The 20,334-nt window shown below is 40.5% G+C and overlaps 1 protein-coding gene across 1 annotated transcript; it reads right to left on the minus strand.

Annotated features, from left to right (window-relative positions):
• Nucleotides 1-8,741: 8,741 nt before the first annotated feature.
• On the minus strand, nucleotides 8,742-11,374 carry Tmsb15b (thymosin beta 15B). The gene is made up of 3 exons (XM_008832484.3): nucleotides 11,265-11,374; nucleotides 9,861-9,965; nucleotides 8,742-8,950 (listed from the first exon to the last, which is right to left on the minus strand). The coding sequence occupies exons 2-3, from the start codon at nucleotides 9,958-9,960 to the stop codon at nucleotides 8,913-8,915; spliced, it is 138 nt and encodes a 45-aa protein (XP_008830706.1). The 5' UTR covers nucleotides 9,961-9,965; nucleotides 11,265-11,374; the 3' UTR covers nucleotides 8,742-8,912.
• Between the last annotated feature and the right edge of the window lie 8,960 nt (nucleotides 11,375-20,334).

The raw sequence follows: 20,334 nt of genomic DNA on the forward strand, positions 1-20,334 counted from the left end.
TTTTGAGATGCTCTTTACGTGGTAGTCTTGGGCATCTTTTATATCCCTTGGTGTCTGACAACATCAAGTGTCACAGCAGGCAGGTGGGGCACTAGCAGGTGGCATTGTAGTGTTACAGCTTTCATGGAGACCACATGTATCAAAACCCCTTAGTTCTCATGTGTTACAGCTCTTGTATAGACCAAGGGCACTAGAACCTTCAGGTCTATAAGTGTTACAGCTCTCCTGTATGCCTAGCAGATTGGAATTCCTTAGTAGCAGCAGGTGTTGCAGCTTCTGGGAAGATCTAAAAACTGGAATTTCCCAGTCCTTGATAGCAGCTAGTTACAGCTCCCAGTCTTGGGATGTCTGGAACTCATTGTTTAGACCAAGGCCTCCAGAAGCTCACCCTATTGCTAAGGATGACTTTGAACTCCTGATCCTCCTGCTTCCATCTTCCAAGTGCTGAGATTACAGGTGTGTGTCACCATGTCTGGCTTGTGCAGTACTAGGGATTGAACTCAGACCTCATGAATTGGAGGCAAGCACTCTTCCAACTGAATTGTATTTCCAGCCTGGGATTTCTGAAAGTCTTGACCTTAAAGACATGACAGCTCTCTGGAAATATTCCAGCCACTCGGGCCTGCAGTTTCTCTTCCCTGGCTCTTTAAGACCGTTTTTCTTTAGCCTCAGCGCTCCATCCTTGCTACTTCTACTGTCTAAATGCTTCTGACCTGGATGCTCTCTCAAACCATTTTGCTGCCTCTCCTTTGGCTGTTAGTCAGCCTTGCCACTTCTGTAGCTCAACCTGATGTCTGCTGCAGCTCAGCTCTTGCTGCAGCTGCCTCTGATACTCTACTGCCTCTGCTTTCTCCCTGCTTTGCTTCCTCTATTGCTTCTTCAAGTTACCAACTCAGCTCTCACTACTGAAAACAGGCAAGAACAAAAGCCACTCAAGAGAAGACTTTATTTTTATTAAAGTTGTAACAACAGGAAGAGCACAGAAGAGTGTCACCTAGCTAACTCACTAAGCAGTCTACTCATATATAGAGAGAAAAGGTGTTTGAACCAATTGCAACATGCCTTGCATGCAAATGAATGTTTACATTTCGATCAATCCCAACACACCTCTCATACAAATAGAGCCTTGTCTTTGCAACAATGACAGACTTGTGTCTTTACTACCAGTGATAGCAATCTTTTTTCAAGGGCATCAGAGGAAGTATTCCTTCTCTTGCCTAAGTAGAAATGGTTGCCCAGGCATCTACAATGAAAAGATTGAGGCAGCAAAAATTCTGGTACAAGCAGCTGTTGGCTGAGGTTGTACCTTCAAGAGCCAGATCAATTAGCTATGATTACTGCATAGTTGTTAGATTTAGGAGGGAAGAAAAAAGGAAGGACTTTAAAGTTTAGAAATAAGAGTCAGAGCCAGACTTGTAACAGGCAAGGAATGAGTTCCCTGGATCCAAGGAACCCAGCAAAGGCTGATAAGCTCTTTCTCGAGGAATGAGTATCTGCAATGAAATGGGGTGCAGTCTGGACTTATACAGTGACTCTGCTGCACACAGCTGCAAGAGTTAACTCCCTGCCAGGGTCTGGTGTCCTTGAGGGTCTCTTTCCCCAAGATTATTTTCTCAGGCAGGTGGGTGAGTCATCTGTAGCATTAAAGGAGACAGGTGGGCTACATAAAGAGTCTCTCTCAGTCCAGGGAGTGACCAGCTGATAAGGCTTGAGCAAGGCCAGGCTGTCAATTTAGGGCCAGTTAGACATCTTAAGAGATTTATGGTTATATTGCTTTCTTTATGAGGCTGTGGCTCTTCTGAAATTCACACATTCTATCAGTTGTCCTTATGTGTGCATGTATGCACAATATAACATGTATGTGTGATTTGTGTGCATGGTAGTGCAGGCACATGCATATGATGACACACCTGTTGAAGTCAGATGACAGTCTCAAGCGTAGGTCCTTACCTTCCACCTTCTTTGAGACAGTATCACTTTGTAATTTAAATTCTAAATTATTTACTATTTGTATTTGTGTGTGTGTGTGTGTGTGTGTGTGTGTGTGTTCAAGTGTATGCCCTGGTGCACATGTTTTGGTTAGAGGACGTTTTGGAGTCACTTCACTCCTTCTATTATGGGTTCCAGGGATCAAACTCAAGTCATGAGGCTTGGATGACAAGTACTTTTACCAGATGAACCATCTTGTTTACCCCAGAATCTCATTTTTGTTTTTCAGCTCTGTGTATGCCAGGCTCACTGGCCCACAAGCTTCCAGGGATCTCCTGTCTCTACCTCCCATTTCACCATTGGAGCACTGGGATTACAGATGTGGGCTACTCTACCCAGCTTTAAATGGGTTCAAGAGATTCAAGCACTTTACCTACTGAGCTATTTCCCCAGCACTCAGATGTGTGGCTTTCTCAGGGTGTCCATGGAGTGTTCATAGCAGCCAGTGCTGACATACGCATAGTCGGACTGGCTCTTTGATTTACTGTCCTTTTAGTCAAAGCAGTCAGAGCAGCAGCTACCAGTTATGGAGTGAGGTTGCCCCATGATTCAAAGTTTTGGCTTAAAGTAAAATTATCAGTGAGGCATGGTAGTACAGGCCTTTGACCATAGCACTCAAGAGGTAGAGGCAGGTGGATCGCTATGAGTGAGCTCAAGGCCAGCCTGGTTTACATAGCAAGTTTCAGACCAGTTGAGGTTACAGGGAGACCCTGTCTCAAAAAGACGAAAAAAATTATCATCAGTATGAGTGGTTGATGACAATAAGAATATAAAGAATTCATCAAGATTAATAATTGATCGTCCTAAAACAAGGGACTCTAGATAGGCTGACTAGGCCTCAGTGGATGGACATGCACTGGGGAATGTCTGGGCACACTTGACTTGATACAGTGGGCCTTAATACTGACAACAGAGTATATGGATTCCAGTGGAGGGGGGGTCTATGGGAGGTTGCCGGTGGAGATGGGGGTATAAAGATGATTGTTTGAGATATTCTGTATGAAATACACAAAAATTCAATAAAAATAAATTTAAAAAATTTCAATAGTACTTTAACAGTGCTTAAATCTACCCAGTGTACCTTTGTTTTTGGCTCATCTTCAGATCTGATCAAAATCCACAGTGAATCAAAGAGTAGAAATGGAAAAACCACAGTAACCAAACAGCATAAAGAAAAACCAGGATGTTTATGTAAATATTAAAAATTCTTAAACATCTACCAAGTTTAAAACTATTTTTGTAACAATACTTGGTCTCTAAAAGTATATGAGATGCTAATATGGCTGAATAAGTGCTATTAGGTGTGGGGCTGTAGAAATGGCTCCGTGGTTAAGAGCACTGGTTACTCTTGCAGAGGACCTGGGTTCCATTCCCAGCACCCACATAGCAGCTAACAACTGCCCCTAATTCCAGTTCCATGGGAATCTAATGCCCTCGTCTGACCTCTGTGGGCATTTCACCACAAAGGTGCACTTACTTCAGGCAATACAGTCATACACATAAAATAAAAAAAATAAATATTTTTTAAAAAGAGCTATTAGGGGAAACTAATATCAACCTACTTTCATGAAACCTTCTTAGAGAAAGTCAATAAAATGAATAGGCAATGCTTTTAAAAGGATATCCTTCAAGAATGTATAATAATATGTTTACAATAATTTTTAAAGAATATGGAGGTAAGCCAGGCATGGTGGTACATGTCTGTAACTCCCACACTCAGAAGGTTAAAACAGGAAGATCATGAGTTTGAGGTCAACCTGGGTTAGTAAAGTGAGTTCCATGCCAGCATTGACTACACAGACCTGATCTCAATAAATGCAATGAAAGTGTTGTAATTAAATACATTTCTTATACATTAACCTAAAAAAATGACACAATTGTTCTGGTTTATTTTTTATCACTATGACAAAAACACTGACCAAAACTAGCTTGGCGAGGAAAGGGTTTGTTTTACCTTACATCTCCCAGGTCACAGTTCATCCGAGGGAAGTCAGAGCAGCAACCTGGAGGCAGGAACTGAAGCACAGACCATGGAGGTAAGCGGCTTCCTAACTTCTTCCTCTGGCCTGTACCCAGTCTATTTTCTTATAGAACCCAGGACCACCTGTCCAGGGGCGGCACTACTCACAGTGAGATAAGTCCTTCCACATCACTCAACAATTAAGAAAATGCCTCACAGACATGCTCACAGGCCAATCCAATAGAGGAAATTCCGTTAACTGCTGGCCCCTCTTCCCAGGTGTGTCAAGTTGATAACTGAAGCTATCCAGCACAATGGTAAAATAGAAATTGGAGCAAACAAAGACTTAAGGATTAAGAATTGAAGAAACAAGAGACCATTCATGAGGTACCATCCCAAATGGCCAGATTTCCAACTGTGTTTACCATCAGATCTTGTTGTATGGGACTTTCCTCAGAATTGAAATATTCCCTCCCTCTAGGAGGGAGGGAAATGTCCATGAGCCTCAGAAGGTAAACAAAAGGTCACAAGTCTGGAAGAACAGAAACTTGGAAAATGCTCCACAATCCCTCCCCAGCTTCACAAATGGAGTAAACAACTGCAGGGGTGTGGGTAGGGAAAAGAGAAAGAGAAAAAGAGAAAGAAAGAGAAAGAGACTGAGTTGTTTTCAAGCTATGCAGACACCTCCAGGGCTGCAGATGTAGTCAGTTGTCACCCATCTTGGAGTGGGCCTTTTAGTAATGCTGGGGTTTTTGAATCATCCCTGCTCCTGTAAATAACACTTGGCCCATATTCCTTGTTAGTAATCCCCCCAAAAAATCATTGGTTCATCATGATAGAACATGTTAATGGAAGCAGGCTAATAAAATTTGAATAGTCATATTAAGGCTGCAAAACTCTTTCTTGAAATATCAGTAATCAAAACTTGAATCATACAATATTTCAAAAAAGATAATTGTTTACTACTACAAATAAAAATTTAGAAGTAGCAAACAGGAAAAAATATAAATGTATCATACATACCCCTAATATGAAATTCTCTTAAAAATACCAAAGACTCAAATAGGGTAAAGAAACAGCTAAATCAAGAAAACTTAAAAATGAGTTACATTTGTTGGCATGTGTCTATAATCCAAGAATTTTGGAGGATGAGATAGGAGATTACACATTTGAGGACAGCCTGGGCTGCACAGTGAGACCCTACCTCAAAAATAACAATTAATGAATAAATAAAATTTTAAAATAAATATTTAAGCTTCCTTAACGCAAAAGTCACTCTTATAGCTCATCCAGGCTTATCTGATTCTATTATTTTATAGTCCATCACTGTGACAAAATGTTTTGGGTAAGGTTAATATTTAAATTAAAGGACTTGGGTAAAATATATTACTCTCCATAATGTAGATAAGCTTCATCCAATCAGTTGAAGGCCAAATAGCACAAAAAGACATAACTTCACCCCAAAGCAAGAGTAAGTTCTGTAGCAGTCTTCTGACTTGAACCCAACATTTAGCTCTCTTTGGTCTCCAGCATGATGGCCTTTTTGTTGTTGTTATTGTTTGGCTGGGTTTTGTTTTGTTTTTTGTTTTTGTTTTTTGAGATGGGATCTCATTGTGTAGCCCTAGCTGGCTTGCAACTCACTGTGCAGACCAGGTTGGTCTCGACCTCATAGAAATCCACCTGCTTCTGTCCCCCAAGTGCTGAGAGTAAAGGCTTGCGTCACAACACCCAGCTTATGTGGGCCTTTGTAATCATACTGTGGCAGTGGCTTCTCCCTGAGACTGCAGCATGCCAGTCTACCATGCAGATATTGGGCTTGCCAGCCTTCATAATCACATGAGTCAATTTCTTAATATAAATCTCTAGATAGGCAGACACAGTGTTGGTTTGATTTCTCTAGAAATTCATGACTAATACAGGTTTTTGCATCCAAACATTGCTAGAGAAATCTCAATGTTGTTCTCCTATGTAGACTTCTCGGTTATACATCAGATATATCAGTAAACCCATCAATCAATGCCTTAGTAATCATAGTTCTATTAGTATTATTATCTCTTTAGAGGAGGTTCCTCTCCATTTTATGTAATCTAGAAGAAAATACATAGTTCAGTAGTACAGTTGAGGACTTAGTATATTAAATAGGAATTTAGTGGACACTAGCAGTCCTGTAGCATGTATCAGAAAATTCAAAGAATTTACCTTATCTCTGAACTTTCCAGTATATTGCATTTCCTCTCCTTATCACTATTATAGCTGACCTTCCTAAGTTGGTTGGTGTCATTTAATCCAGGACTTACTGTACTACTAAGAACAGTCTCTATTGGCTGACCAGTAACTGTGCCAGGCGCTGTGCTAAACACTTTACAGGGAATACCTCAATTTCTTTCTGTAACAGCCCTGTGAATTACATAGTATTACCTCTACTTGAAGTTCATACAGGTAAAAAGTTGTCAAGGCTAAATTCAAACATAATTTCACACCTATGAGACCAAGGACAAGTTATTATTAGTTATGAATATGCATTTTTAAATTTCTGGGGTGTTTATAAAACTCATTTGCCTTTGTAGTTTAGTGACAGTATATGAGTGTGCTGGATAGCTTTAGTGTCAACTTGACATACCTGGATTGAGGAAACCTCAATTGGGGAATTGCCTTCATTGGGCTGGCCTGTGGCCATGTCCATGGGGCATCTTGATTGCTGAGTGATGTGGGAGGGCCCAGCCCACTGTTGGTGGTGCCACCCCTGGGAAGGTGGGCCTGTGTTGCATAAGAAAGCAAGCTGAGCAGGGGCCAAGGAAGCAAGCCAGTAAGCAGCGTTCCTCCATGGCCTGTGCTCCAGCTCCTGCCACCAGACGCCTGCCCTGAGTTCCTACCGTGGGCTCCCTGATAAACTGTGACCGGGAGATGTAAGATAAAATAAACCCTTTCCTCCCCAAGTTGGTAGTGGTCAGAGTGTTTTGTCACAGCAATGGAGAGACAAACTGGGACAATGAGATTCCTTCTTTTTGCAAAATCATTGGTGATTACACCCAAGGCCCATAAATAAGATTTTGGCACTTCTAAAAGTGGGCATAAAAACTGTTTGCAGGGTAGTTTTTCTCTTTTGATTAATTTCCAACATATTTTTCTAAGTTTCATTCTTTTCCATTTTAAATAAAATCACCTATGTACACTGACAGAATGAAGGTATAAAAACACTGATCACTGATATTCATAAGATATAGACATACACGAGATAAAAATTTAATTCCACATTTTTCCCTTTTCCTCTGACTGTAATTGCTATAGGAGGCCTTAGTGCTGTCAGTTTTAACTAATAGATATACATCCCTAAATCTCAATCTATTTACTGTGGGTGGGGGTGGATCTTCCCGTGGCCAGTTAAGGCAAGTGACTGTAGCAACAAGAGTAGCCCAACATTATATATTTAATAAATGCGTGAAAAATCTTTGCTGGACATTGTTTTCCACAATGCCCTTACTGTATTAGTATTCACTTAACTATGCGTCTTTACTTTCCTTTCTCATCTGTTCCCAGTTTGGAACTTGCTCTGCCAAGAGGAGAGTCACCACTTGAATAAAATGATTGCTATCAAATGCCACTCAAAACTAGGAGCTACTGCCCAACTTCTAGCTCTGCTGGCATGTTCATCCTTTCCTTTGAGCTGGTTGAGTGTGACATGCAGAGATTACTGAGTCTATAATAGGTGCAGAATATCACATCAGTTCTTCAAATAGCACTGTCAAAGGAGAAAAGATGTGTGATTGAATCAGAATCCAGAAATCTAAGGAGTAAACTTGTTGCACATCTTGAATCAGGAAAGCTCCCCATTTGTGTAATTTGTGTAACATGGGTCAAAGGATCTGAGAAGACTGACTGTGGAAGCATACACACAACTGACTTCAAATTAATTGTGCTATGTGAATTGCATTACATAATCCTAGGACTATTTGATAGAAGCTATAGGGAGCCACATTTGGGTACTGTATAAGCATGTCACTGTAAAGGACCAAGTGACTCCTTTCATAAGGTATAAACATTTTGATGGCTAATGATTCACAAAAGATTTCTGAAGACACATTTTAGTCAACAGCAGTTAAGTTGACCAAGAGGACCAAAATAATTGGTTTATAAGACAGTAAATTCTATTCAGTACAAGAGATCAGAAGAAAGGTTGACTACTACAGATCATCTGCAGATATCTCAGTGTACACTCAATAGAAGACCTTGATGAGCTTAGTATGTTTCAAGTGTCTCATGCTCCTTTCCCCCTCCAACCTCAGATTTATGTGTTACCATTAGGTTGAAAAACACTTTCCAGAAAGCAAAGTGATCCTTTTACACACTATATAGATCACTTTAGATTTCATGTTTCCATTCTGCAATAAGGACATTAGTTTTCATTATGTCCCCTCCCAAAGTTCTCTATGACTTCAATTATACAGGAATGGCTTCTAACACCTACAAGTCAGTATACACTGGATCTGAACAAAGGAGAACATTTTACATGTGCATAATCTGTTGGAGGTTTTCCTACAACTATTTTTAATTGAGAAAAGTACCCTCATTCTTTAGAACACCAAGAATGTACCACAGGAAGTTTGTGATTATATTTAATGCTGCATTAGAAATGAAAATAAGCTTAAGGAGCTGCAAAGCATGCAACTTCATAAAGATGATAATTGAGGCACCCATAGTAGGCTAAAGATGGCTTGCTTCACAGCAGGTGAAAAGACTACCTGCACTGAGGTGAACAATAGTGAGATTATTAATAATGGGATTTACACACCAGTGAGAAGCTTAGAAACAAATTTAATGAACATTGGCAACTGTTGACCACTGCCAGACAGTATAGGTGAGAAGAGTGCCTAAAATCTCTACAAACACACAGGTTTTACAATAACAAGCCAAAACCCCAAGACTCTTAGGGAACGCTGAAGGTTGCTCTTGGGAGATCTTCATTTTATGATGTTTGAATACACTCTTTCTCCTGCTGGATAGCTAGGGATAAGAACAAACATACAAAAAATCATTAGCAGAGTATTTTCCCAATACGTTTATTTCTTTACAGAGTTCTTTGCTACCTGACTAGGGAGTGTACCACAGTGGTATTGTGCTTGTTTAGCATGCACTAAGGCCTGAGTCTGACACCCAGCACCATTAAAAAGAATTCTGCACTAAACCTTTAAATGATTCCTACACATGCTTTAAATTCAGAATACCAAGGTACCAGCCATAAATTCTCACAAAGTGATATGTACATGAACGTTAAGCATTTGAACATTCATTTGAAACTGAATCGACAACGGGTTTGACATTCCGTTTAAGATACATTTATGCTACTGCCATTTTTTCTGATTCTTTGAGGCTAAAATGTCAATGAAGCATTTTCTTCAAATATATTAATGTATAGTAAGGAATTTATTCTGACCAATAAGGAAATTATATTTTAATCTACTTTTGGAGCTATTGAATAACACTGAGGTGACAAAAAGTATGGCTTAGCATTTCTGAATATTTTTCAGAAGGCTTCAACTCTGGAGAGCAACACTGATCCTAGAGTCTGGGAACCTTAAATATATGATTTGAACTTAATTCTTCCATTTTTTGTTATTAGGCAGAGAAAGCCAAAAGTGCAGAGTCTGCATGACTTACTAAGGGGATGGGATCACAGACTCAAATTTGTAGATTCAGAAAAACAACAGATGAATAAAAGCATTCAAAGTTTATTTTTTCTAGTAATAAGTCAAATATTCTAAGATTGACTCTTTGTTTTTGAGACTGGGTCTCCCTGTAGCCCTGGCTGACCTGGACCTTGCTCTGAAGATCAGGCTGGCTTCGACCCGTTTTTAAAACTGATTACATCAACTTACAGCACTGTTCACTTCAACTACAAACTGTCATAACTTACTTTCCTTTGATGGAAGAGTATTTTTTTCTTCAGTATTAGTTTTCTTCAATTTTGATTTGTCAAACTTCTCCACTTCGGACAAGTCTGGCTTATCACTCATTGTGACTAAAGAAAGGATAAGAGCCAAAAAAATTCTCTTTTAATAATCAATGTACATTTTACGTGGTGATTTTCAATAGAAAAACAACATCATACAAAGTCATGTTTTTATTAGAATACTTTTAATTCCACAGCATTAGCCTCAAACATCTGTAGTGGCAGTAAATGAAAGTTGATGAAGATTCACTAGAAATCACGATCTTCTAGAAATACACAGTCAATTGCCTGAATTTTGAAACCCTACCAAAGATAAAATGGAAAAGATAGCACATGAGCAGACTGTCATAGAAGACCAAATAAAGGACTGGATTGGCCTAGTTATGATTTTCTACCAGGAGACAGGCCTAGATGAGCATCTTCACCTTCTATTCATTTACTTTTTGTGTTGGGCTGAAATAGTGCACATGAGAGTGGTACAGGAATATTGTAACAATTTCTATTTTAAATGTCCAAAGAGTCCTACAACAAGAAAGGGAAGGGTTTACTCAGGTCATAGCCAATTATCTGTCTCCTAATAGCGTCTTATAGCATTAACAAACATGTAAGAGAAACAGCTAATTGAGATCTGACTCGGGACTTTCGGAGAATGAGGTAAATCAAACAGAAGGTTGAGTCCTAGTGCAACCTGTTTTCTCTGTAAAGGGGAGGCACAATGCAAAAACGGAACACTAAGACATGCCTAGTGCCATCTAAACTTCACAAATTTGTTCAGAAGAGCCAGTAGTAAGGGACTCCATAGATGGGAAGGCCGAGCTCTTCACCACGTGCCTGGCCACACCTTAGAGGAGTAGGACACACCTGCAGTGTCCACAGTAGCAGGAAGAGTCCCCCCCAACCTTCCAGACGTCACAAACACGCCTCCATTCAGTCGAGGGTACCTTAACGCTCTCTTTCACCGAGTGAGCAGAGACGAGTTCAAAGCTGGGGAAACTGAGATTCACACAGAAGTAATTGCATGCGGGGCAGGAGGCGTTTGTCAGGACTGTGCCCTTTGAAAATAATTTGTCACTGACGGATGGCGCCCAGCCTAATGAACAAAGAGGCGAGGCGCCAACCACAGAAGGCCATTTTCAAGTCACCCCGATTCTCGTTGTCACCTCCAAGCCACCAGTCCCCTCAAGCCTCCCAGAGTGGGACCCGGACATTCGGCTCCTCATCTCCTTCAGAGGGCAGCGTAGCTGAGAAACAAAGACCTGGCAAATCGTGTGGCGTAGACCCGCAGCGTCGCCCCAGCCCGGCCTTCTCGGCGTCCGCGCCCCGGCCGTCCCCACCGTCCTGCACCCAGGCTGGGCAGCGCGTTCTCACCTGAGAGCTCGAGAGCACTTGCAAAGCCACGGGAGAACAGCAGTGCTAGCGCAGGAACCGTCTGGCGTTCCCGCGCAAAGCACCACGGTTATAAGCTCCAAGGCAGGCCACGCCCAGTTCTCGCTGACTGAACTTCGGTCCCAGGCTCGCCTGCCCCACCCTCTCCTCCACTTGGCTTTCTGGGTGGTGAGGTCTCAGCTTAGCTTAGGACCTCAGCACACGCCCTTACAATAGGGCTTGACGTTCTGACTGGCCCCGGAGGAATTCTCAGCAGAGCTCAGTTCCCATCCTCTTCCTCTGCCTTAGCCCTGGGGGGCGGGCGTGCGGTGCAAGGTCTCTTCAAAACAAATGCATTAATTCCTCAGCCAAATCAGGAGCCTCACACTAAACAGATACATCTTACCCTGTGAGATTTGAAGATCTGGACTCTGAGATCCAAACTCAATGAGCTGTATCCTGGCATTCTGGGCTTTATATGGCCTTTGGAACTGAAATATAATTGTGGTGATCTGTGGTTTGGAAGCAATGCTTTGTGACATCTAATCTAATCTCTGGCCAGCTCCTAGTGCAGGTGTGTGGGCCAGTGGTTTGGGGTCATCCACTCCTGAAAATTTTCTAGGTAAAAGTGACATTTTAGACTTTCTATGACTTTAAACATGACAATAATCCTCTTAGAATAATCTCGAGACTCTGCTTCAGTATCTGCAATCCCTGGTGCTTTGCTTGACCCACAAGAAACACAGAATGAAAAAATGTCTGTAGGCTGACTTTAAACCAAAACACACAGCCAAGCCAAAGTTGCCAGGATCGCACTATTAGAGATCTCTTGCCTGCTTGGTCATTGTTGTGATTATTAGGCTTTACAGCTGGGTAGTACTACTGACTGCTTTACTCCCTCGGCAGCTTAAATAGCACCTTCTGATACTATGGAAAGTTAGTCCTCAGGGAAGAGGCTGCCAGGTCAGTTCCAGCTCAGTTCCTCAAATCTTATGTCTAAAGTGTGTGGTGTCTTCAGCAATAGGGTCCTTACCTTCAAGTTCTAGCAGGGAACCAAGGGCAATTGCTATAGTCTATATTGTTTTGAGGAGTCCCATGAACTAACTACTCGAACCATCACTCAAAAGGAGGTTTCCCATATCTGGCACTGGGGTTTTTGGAAGACAGCCTATGGGGCTGTCTTGGGGGTGCGGGAGGGCATTATCATCACATTTGACATAACTCCATTTAAACTACATACATATATAATGTATATATACATATATAATATATATAATGTATTTTAAACTATGCTTAAAAAATGATACATTTCCCTATGACTTTTTCAGACATCCTTAGTATCATTTAACTCTCATTCCTCCCTCTCCCTCTGTATTACCTTTCCTACCCCTCCTCAGTTTCTCCATTTTTCCTATTTCCCCCTTGATGACGCCTGTGTCTTGCTATCCTCCTCTCCAACTCCCTCACCATGGTCTCTTTCTATTCTTATCTTGTAGGTAACCAACAGATGCCTAATTGAACTTAAGGCCTGTTCAATAGAAGGGAACTCACACCTGATACTGTAAATTTAGTCAAATATCCATGGATGGAGAGGTCATAGACCCTAGAGAGAATCTACTACTTTAATTTTCTTAAAACAATATAATTTCTAACTCTATACAAATACTTATATGCACAAATAAGTGTAGTTCTCACCCCTCATCAAATAAGCTTTTTTTTGGCAACAGGTGAAGACTTACAAAGATCCCAAACTGGTCAAAATGTATAGAAAAAGTGACCATGGGGTGATAAGCCCCAACTGATATATCTACAATGCAACCCCTACACCTTAGGCACAGGGAACAGCTCAGAAGTGGGGGCAGAAAGATAAGAGCCAGAGAACCAGAACACCTGGTACTAGAAAGTTTCTTCTAGACATGATAGGGAAGCTGAACCCATGAAATCTCAACAATATGGTTACCTAAACGAGATGTGCATAATGACAATGCCAGTTGCCATGTCAATATGGAGAAAAATTCACAAGGCTTTGCCTCTTATTTGCAGAGCTACAGCTAATCAATGGTTGCTGAGAGAAGGAGAATCAGTTTTCTCTGGGGAGAAGCTCCATGATAGATTATCCAATCCCAAGTGGTCAGCCTAAATGTGTGTACATATGAGAAACACTAAATGGACTCAGTAAGTAGTGTGTGTGTGTGTGTGTGTGTGTGTGTGCGTGCATGTGTAAAACAATAATAAAGAAGTGGTCACAAAATTGAGAGGGAGTAGGAAAGCATGGGAGAAGTTAGGGGGAGAGGAAGGGGTGGAAATGATGTCAATACGTTATTCATCTACGAAACTCTCAAATAGTAAAAATTTGAAAATTAATAATGCATTGTAAAGCACAGTTTTTGAACAGTAGCACCACCCAGTGTCTGTTGGGGGAGCAAAGTGACAATCTCGTAGTTAACTTGAACCGAATGAAAGTTTCAGGCCTTTATCTGGGTACTCACCTACAACCTGAAAGTACTAACGTAAATTGAAGGTAGAACTCTGTCCAGCATGCACCCTGTATTTTACAAATCACTCAGTTATGGTGGTAGAGATCCGCAGAGGTCAGGAATCACTCCCTCCATAAAGGTTACTCAAGACTTCCTCACTGTATTGCTTTGCCTCTTATGGTCCTTTGTATGGAGTTTTATATGTTGGTAGAAAAAACTTTCTTTTAAGCTCAAGGACAATCTTATTAGTGTTTTCAAGAAAAAGTCCTGTGCTAGGCAAGCTGAAAATCTCAGCAACTTCTAAGAGGAGAATGGAGGAGAGAAGGAAAAAAAATAACATGCCAGTTAAGCCAGCATAGAGGTCAGACACAGGGCAGACAAGTAGACACATGGCAGGGAGGGGAACTTTAGAGAAAGAGTAAGGAAGCCCAGTATATCAGTAAAAACATACTTAGGTTCTGGCCAGCATCTAAAAGAAAGAGACAGGAAAAGGAAAGATTTATGCCATTCTGACCTCAGATTACAGAAAGGTGGGCAAACCCAGCAAAACCTCATGGTGATTCTTAGGAACTGTGCTAGGTTGGGAGAGTGGAGGGGGAAGCGAGGATTCTGGGAAGGAAAGAACAGTATCTCATTAAAGGAAAAATTATTGAACCTATTCTTTTGCCTTCCTTAAGATGAGCCCACCTTTTTAGGGGTGTTTTTTGGCTAGGTGATTGGCCCAGTCCAATGTCTCCACTCAGGCCAGAGATGCTATTTTCTTGAGTAGAATTTTTCCCTTAATGGGCCTTTATTGCTACTCTAACATTGCCCCTGCTGGAAGAGGTTACCCTAAAGTCATTTAGGAACCAGATCAGGCATCAGACTCACAAACACTTCTGGGCATCTCTGGCTACTGGCAAGAGTGAGGCTGTCAAAAGGCCTAAGGACATTTCTTGTTTTAGTTAAGAAAGAAGCATTGTTATTGTTGTTGTTGTTGTTGTTGTTGTTGTTATTACTGTGTGTGCTCATATCTGAAACCCTAAGCTACATAGCCAGTTTTTAAACACCTGTTCTCACCGTTCTCTCCTCTGAAGAAGTAATTCTAACTACCAATAGGTAATTGGAGCAATAACCAACCTGGCTGAATGAGGGCATCAGTTGTGGCAGTTGACTATCCCTCCAGTCAGGCCTATCTGAAGGACCCCAAAAGTGCATCGGTGGTTTTATTTTTATAACTGCCAGATGTAGGGAATAAAGGAAGTCCTTGACTGGCACCTGCAAAGAGATGTGAGGGAAAAGTAAAGGCAAGAGTTATTAGCATACTTAGCTAAATAATCTTATCTGAGGAAAGTGAATTTTGGATGATGCATGCTACTTGATTTTGAGATCCAAATGTTAGGGAGTATCTTACTTGACAAATTTAAAATGTTTAAAATTTAAACATATATATGTGTGTGTGTTTGTGTATAAATAACTATATAGTTAATGTTAATTGTTAACTTGACAACTTGACAGAATCTAGAATCAACTGAGAGATGAGCCTGTGGGTATGCACAAGAAAGATTGTCTTAATTTTGGGTCAGTTGAGGGGAGAAGACTTGCCCACTGTGAGTGGCAGCATTCCATAACCAAATCTTTCAGGACAATGTAAGTGGAGAAAGAAAACTGACCAACAACATGCATTCATTTTTCTTTTCTGAACTTTGGACATAGTGTGACCAGCTGCTTCAAACTTCTGCTGCCTTGACTTCTCTGTCATGAGGAACTGTTGCCTGAAGCTGTGAGTTAGAATAAACCCTTTCTCTATTAAGTTGCATTTGTCATAGAATTTTAACACAGCAATAGGAAAAGAAGCTAAGATATATATATACAGAAAGGAACATGTCTTAAGTATGCATTTTAATGAGTGTTCACAAACTAAAGACATTCATATAACCGTTCCCCAGATTTGGATACAGAACATGACCAACCATCCAGAAGCCTCTCTTGTGCCCCTTTCAGTCCTCTATGCTCAAGAATAATAACCTCTCCCTCTCTCTTTCCTCCCTTCTCAACCTTTTCTGGACTCTACTCTGCCCCTTTTCTGGTCCCTGTCCCTCACCGGTATCTTCCTTCTATCTTCCTTTCCCATATTCCTAGTCTCCCTCTGTTTCCTTTCCTCCTCTCCCTTCTCCATTATTTTTCTTTCTCTTCCTTTCCCTGAAATGCTAAGAATCAAACTCAGGGCCTCACACAAGGTAGACAGGCACTCCACCCCTGGAGCTACACTCCTGACCCTGTCTTTATTTGTTCTGGTTTGGGACTAATACAAATATTTTTGTTATGAGCATAGTAAAACATGTCTTTTATTTGTCAACTGATATTTCCAGCAAAAAATGCCTCACCTGTGTTAAAGATTCTACAAGAGTAACTGATCGAAATGTCTCTCATCATAGAAAACTGGAACGTTGCAGATTCAGTGTTGAATTATCTCAGACTTTCTTTAGCCCTCGATGGCAATTTACTTTCCACCTCTGTGTTTGACCTAACATCCTTGTCACTATCTGGTAAAATCCTTTTTCTAATCCATAAACAATCACCTAGCTTCCATGTATTCCACAGCTAATAATGCCATCTGACAGGACCTAGGGCTTGTAACTGAAACTTTCCCTCTGCTGAAGCCACCTACCGGATGCTTCCAACAATGCATTTTGAAAATACCTTGATGTAGTGTCTATGCTGGGTGAGACTCTAGCTAGGTTGACTAGGCTCCAGTGAATGAACCCACACTGAAGAGCATTTTGGGATATAAATCTCATTCATTCTCTCTCTCTCTCTCTCTCTCTCTCTCTCTCTCTCTCTCTCTCTTTCTCTTTCTCTCTCTCATATATAAAGCTTGGTGGGGGCTAAAAAGGGGGTGCAAATATTGGAGGGGATCTACATATGATCAAAATATATTGTATGAAGTTTGAAAAAATACCTTTATGTATGATTAATTATGTATGTTATTATAAAATTTTTATAAAACTGTTATAACATTGGAACATGAAATTGTGCTCCATGTTCACTCATATTTGGCTCCGGAATAAATTGTCTCATTCCTTTTGAGGGAAGAGCTATGTTTTTGCACTGATATAGTAGAAATATGTTTACATTTTTTTCCATTGGATATACTAAGGGTAGAGTTGCCAGTTATTAGGAATGCATATTTGCATTTCTTTTTTGTTCTCTTTCTTTCTTTCTTTGTCTCTTTTTTGTCTTTCTGAGACAGAGTCTCCCTGCAGTCCCAGATGGTCTGGAACTCACCATGTAGACCAGGCTGGCTTTGATCTCACAGAGATCCTTCTGCTTCGGCCTCCTGAGTGCTGGGATTACAGGCATGTGCCACTATGCCTGGCTTGTATTTGTTTTTCTAATAGACATGACACAACTGCTTTTCCATGAACTTGTGCCACTTTTTGCTTGTCTTTTAATTATATTTAGCACTTTTTATAAAGTACAATATTTTGGGAATGAAATAAATCAATGTTTTCCTTCCAAACTTTTATCTTTAGAGTTTCATTTAGAAAAATTGTACCTAAGTACATTATGGCATGTTATTGATATTAACATTTTGGTTGTTTCTTAAACATTTTGTACATATAGACTTTATTGCATAAGGCTTGAGTCTAATTTTTTTCTATGAAGCAAATTAACTGTCTCAATCACATTCATAGAATTATTTATTTCTTCTCCTTGGCAATGCAATATCTTTCATATACCACTTTCTCGTATATTCCTTTTCAGTTTTCTAAACAGTTATTCAAATTCCACAAAAAAATTAATCTATCGACGTCTCTTGGAATACTACTGAATTTGTGGATTGATTTGAGAATTGCAGGGTTCCTGACATGAAGTAGGCCTCTATCACTTATTAAATTCGTAATGGAGTGTTGTGAGAATGACACCTTATAATGGGCACTGAGCATCTATGCATATTACTGCTGAGCATGCCCCAAACGTAGGACGCTAATGATTCTTTGCCTTAACCATTTCCCAGGGTCATGTTTTCAGTGAACAGCTCTGAAGAATGAGAAAAATTCACTCACAAAGAGAAAGACTTATTTTTATTTTCTATAAAGGTAGTGGATCCTTCAGAATTACTCCTCTTTTGTGTAATAAAGGTCACTGATTAATTTTCTTTCTTTTTTCTTTCTTTCCTTTTATTTCTTTTGGTGCAAAGCAGAGATTTATTCAATATGGTGACATTGCGAAGAAAAACAAATAAATGGGTTCAGTAATTCAAAGATGAGCTTTAGATTTAAATAGAAAAAAAATTGGGGCAGAAGACAAGAGGCATACATGATTCCACAATCTTGGTCAAAGTGTAATCTCAGGCATCATTGTCTTAGGTCTTGCCTTGCAAGGTTATCCTAAAAAGTCTCTTCGTTTATGATTATTTCTTGTCAGAGTGCATCCTCTTCATCATGGATGATTGCTCTCATCTGGGTGGTCTGTTACAGGAGGCTCTGCTGTCCCAGAAATCCAGGGTGACAGAGGAAGAAAAGTTAAGAACAATGACTTATCTCTGTGCCTTCCACCAAACTAAAGGAGACAGACACTCAGGTTTTCTTACTGCTTTTAGTTATGTTGGTGGCCTATGAAGGAATAAATGCTTGTTCAGCTTCTAAGTGATTATCACAATTTCATCAAATACACTGGGAGTCAAAAATACTGTGATAGTTGGTGCAGTGGCACACACCTGTAATCTCAGGACTCAGGAGGCTGAAGTAAGTGGACCATGAATTCCAAACCAAGTTTGGGCTACATAGGGAGACCTGAGATGCCTGATTTGCATTCAGTTACAAAAATAAGTTGGATCCCAGACAGGTGGTATATCAGTTGTCTCATGTTTCAAAAAGTAGCCTCTTCTTGAGTGCACATTTTATCTCATTCACATAGGTTGATGAGAGTTGTAATCCATTGGATCTAAGGAAAGATAAACAACCAAAACTTCTGTGATGGTTAACGTGACTTGTGTCTGATTTTTGCTTTGATCAATTCTGATTTTGAAACAAGTACATTTTCTCTTTGATCAAAACAGAGAAGTTTTACCTATAAAAACATTGCTCTTTGACAAGACTATTGTTTTACCAATAATTTGTAAAAACATAAGCAACTAAGGCTGAGGAGATGTCTCTGGGTGAAGTGCTTGTTGTGTGTGCTGGCTAGCTTCTGTTGTCAACTTCATACAGTTGGGAAGAGAGAATGTCAATTGAGGCATTTCCTCTATTGGAATGGCCTATGGCTATGTCTATGAGGCATATTTTTAATTGCTAATTGATGTGGGACAGCCTAGCCCATTGTGGGCAGTGCCACCCTTAGGAAGGTAATCCTAGATTGTATAAGAAAGCAGTCTGAGAGGGGCAGGAGTGTTGGCTCAGAGGTTAAGAGAACTGATTGCTCTTATGGAGGACCTGGATTTGGATCCCAGCACCCACATGGCGGCTAACAACCATCCATAAATCCAGTTCCAGGTGATCCAACTCCCACTTCTGACTCTACAGGCATTGTACAACACAGGTGCACTTACATACATGCAGGTAATAGACTCATACACATAAAACAAAATATTAAAAAAACAATCAGGCTGAGCATAAGCCAGAAGGAGCAAGTCAATAAGCAGCATTCCTCTGTGGTCTGTGCTTCAGATCCTGTCTTTAGGCTCCTGCCCTGAGTTCCTGCTCAGACTACCCTCAGTTGGACAGTGATATGGAAGTATAAGTAAAAAAAATCATTTTCTTACCAAGTTTTTTTTTTGGCCATGGTTGTTTATCACAGCAACAGAGAAAGGCTAACTAGAACACTGTGAAAGCATGAGGAACTAAGGTCAGATCCACAGCACCACCTAAAAAGTAGCAGTACACACCTATAAACCACTGTCAGTGCTGGAAGACAGAGATACAAGGATCCCAGGGTCTTGCCAGGACAGTCAGTTTAGCCAAATTGGAGAGCTCCAGATTCACTGAGATGCTGGCTCAAAAAATAAGATGGGGAGCAATAGAGGAAGACATTGAAGACTGACCTCTCTCTTCAGCTTGTGCACACAGACACACACACACACACACACACACACACACACACACACACAACACACACAAATGCATGAGAGAGAAAGAAAAGAGGAGAGCAAAAATACAAACAACTAATAAAATCCAAATTATTTTTTCTACGTTTTATTTTTATTTTTGTGTGTGTGAGTGTTTTGTTGTGTGTACATAAGTGTACCCATGCTTGCAATGTCTGTGGAGGTCAGTAGGTCAATAGAGGAGGTTGGATCCCCTGGAACTGGAGTCACAGACAGTTGTTAGCCATCATGTGTGTGCTGGGAACTGAACTGAATTTTCTGCATGAACAGCAAGCGCTCTTAAACTCTGATCCATCTATCCAGCCCTTCAAAATATCTTTTGTTTTGTTTTGTTTTCTTTTTACTTAACAGTGAGAAAGAGACTGGGATGATAGTTCGGTTGGTAAAGTACTTGCTGGGCAAGCATGAGGACCAGAGTTCAATTTCCAAAACCAATTTATAAAAAAGCCAAATATGGTGCCACACCCTTGTAATCCTGGCACCAATTAGGCAGAGATAGGCAGATACC

The sequence above is a fragment of the Nannospalax galili genome, unplaced genomic scaffold (assembly GCF_000622305.1).
Source record: "Nannospalax galili isolate Female #2095 unplaced genomic scaffold, S.galili_v1.0 scaffold671, whole genome shotgun sequence".
In the NCBI taxonomy this organism is placed as follows: domain Eukaryota; kingdom Metazoa; phylum Chordata; class Mammalia; order Rodentia; family Spalacidae; genus Nannospalax; species Nannospalax galili.

What these genes read in the sequence shown, in the direction of transcription:
- Tmsb15b (XM_008832484.3), bottom strand. Translation starts at nt 9,960, where the DNA reads ATGAGTGATAAGCCAGACTTGTCCGAAGTGGAGAAGTTTGACAAATCA. An exon ending in TACTCTTCCATCAAAGGAAA is followed by an intron (nt 8,951 to 9,860) that starts GTAAGTTATGAC and finishes TCTTATCCCTAG; the next exon opens with CTATCCAGCAGGAGAAAGAG.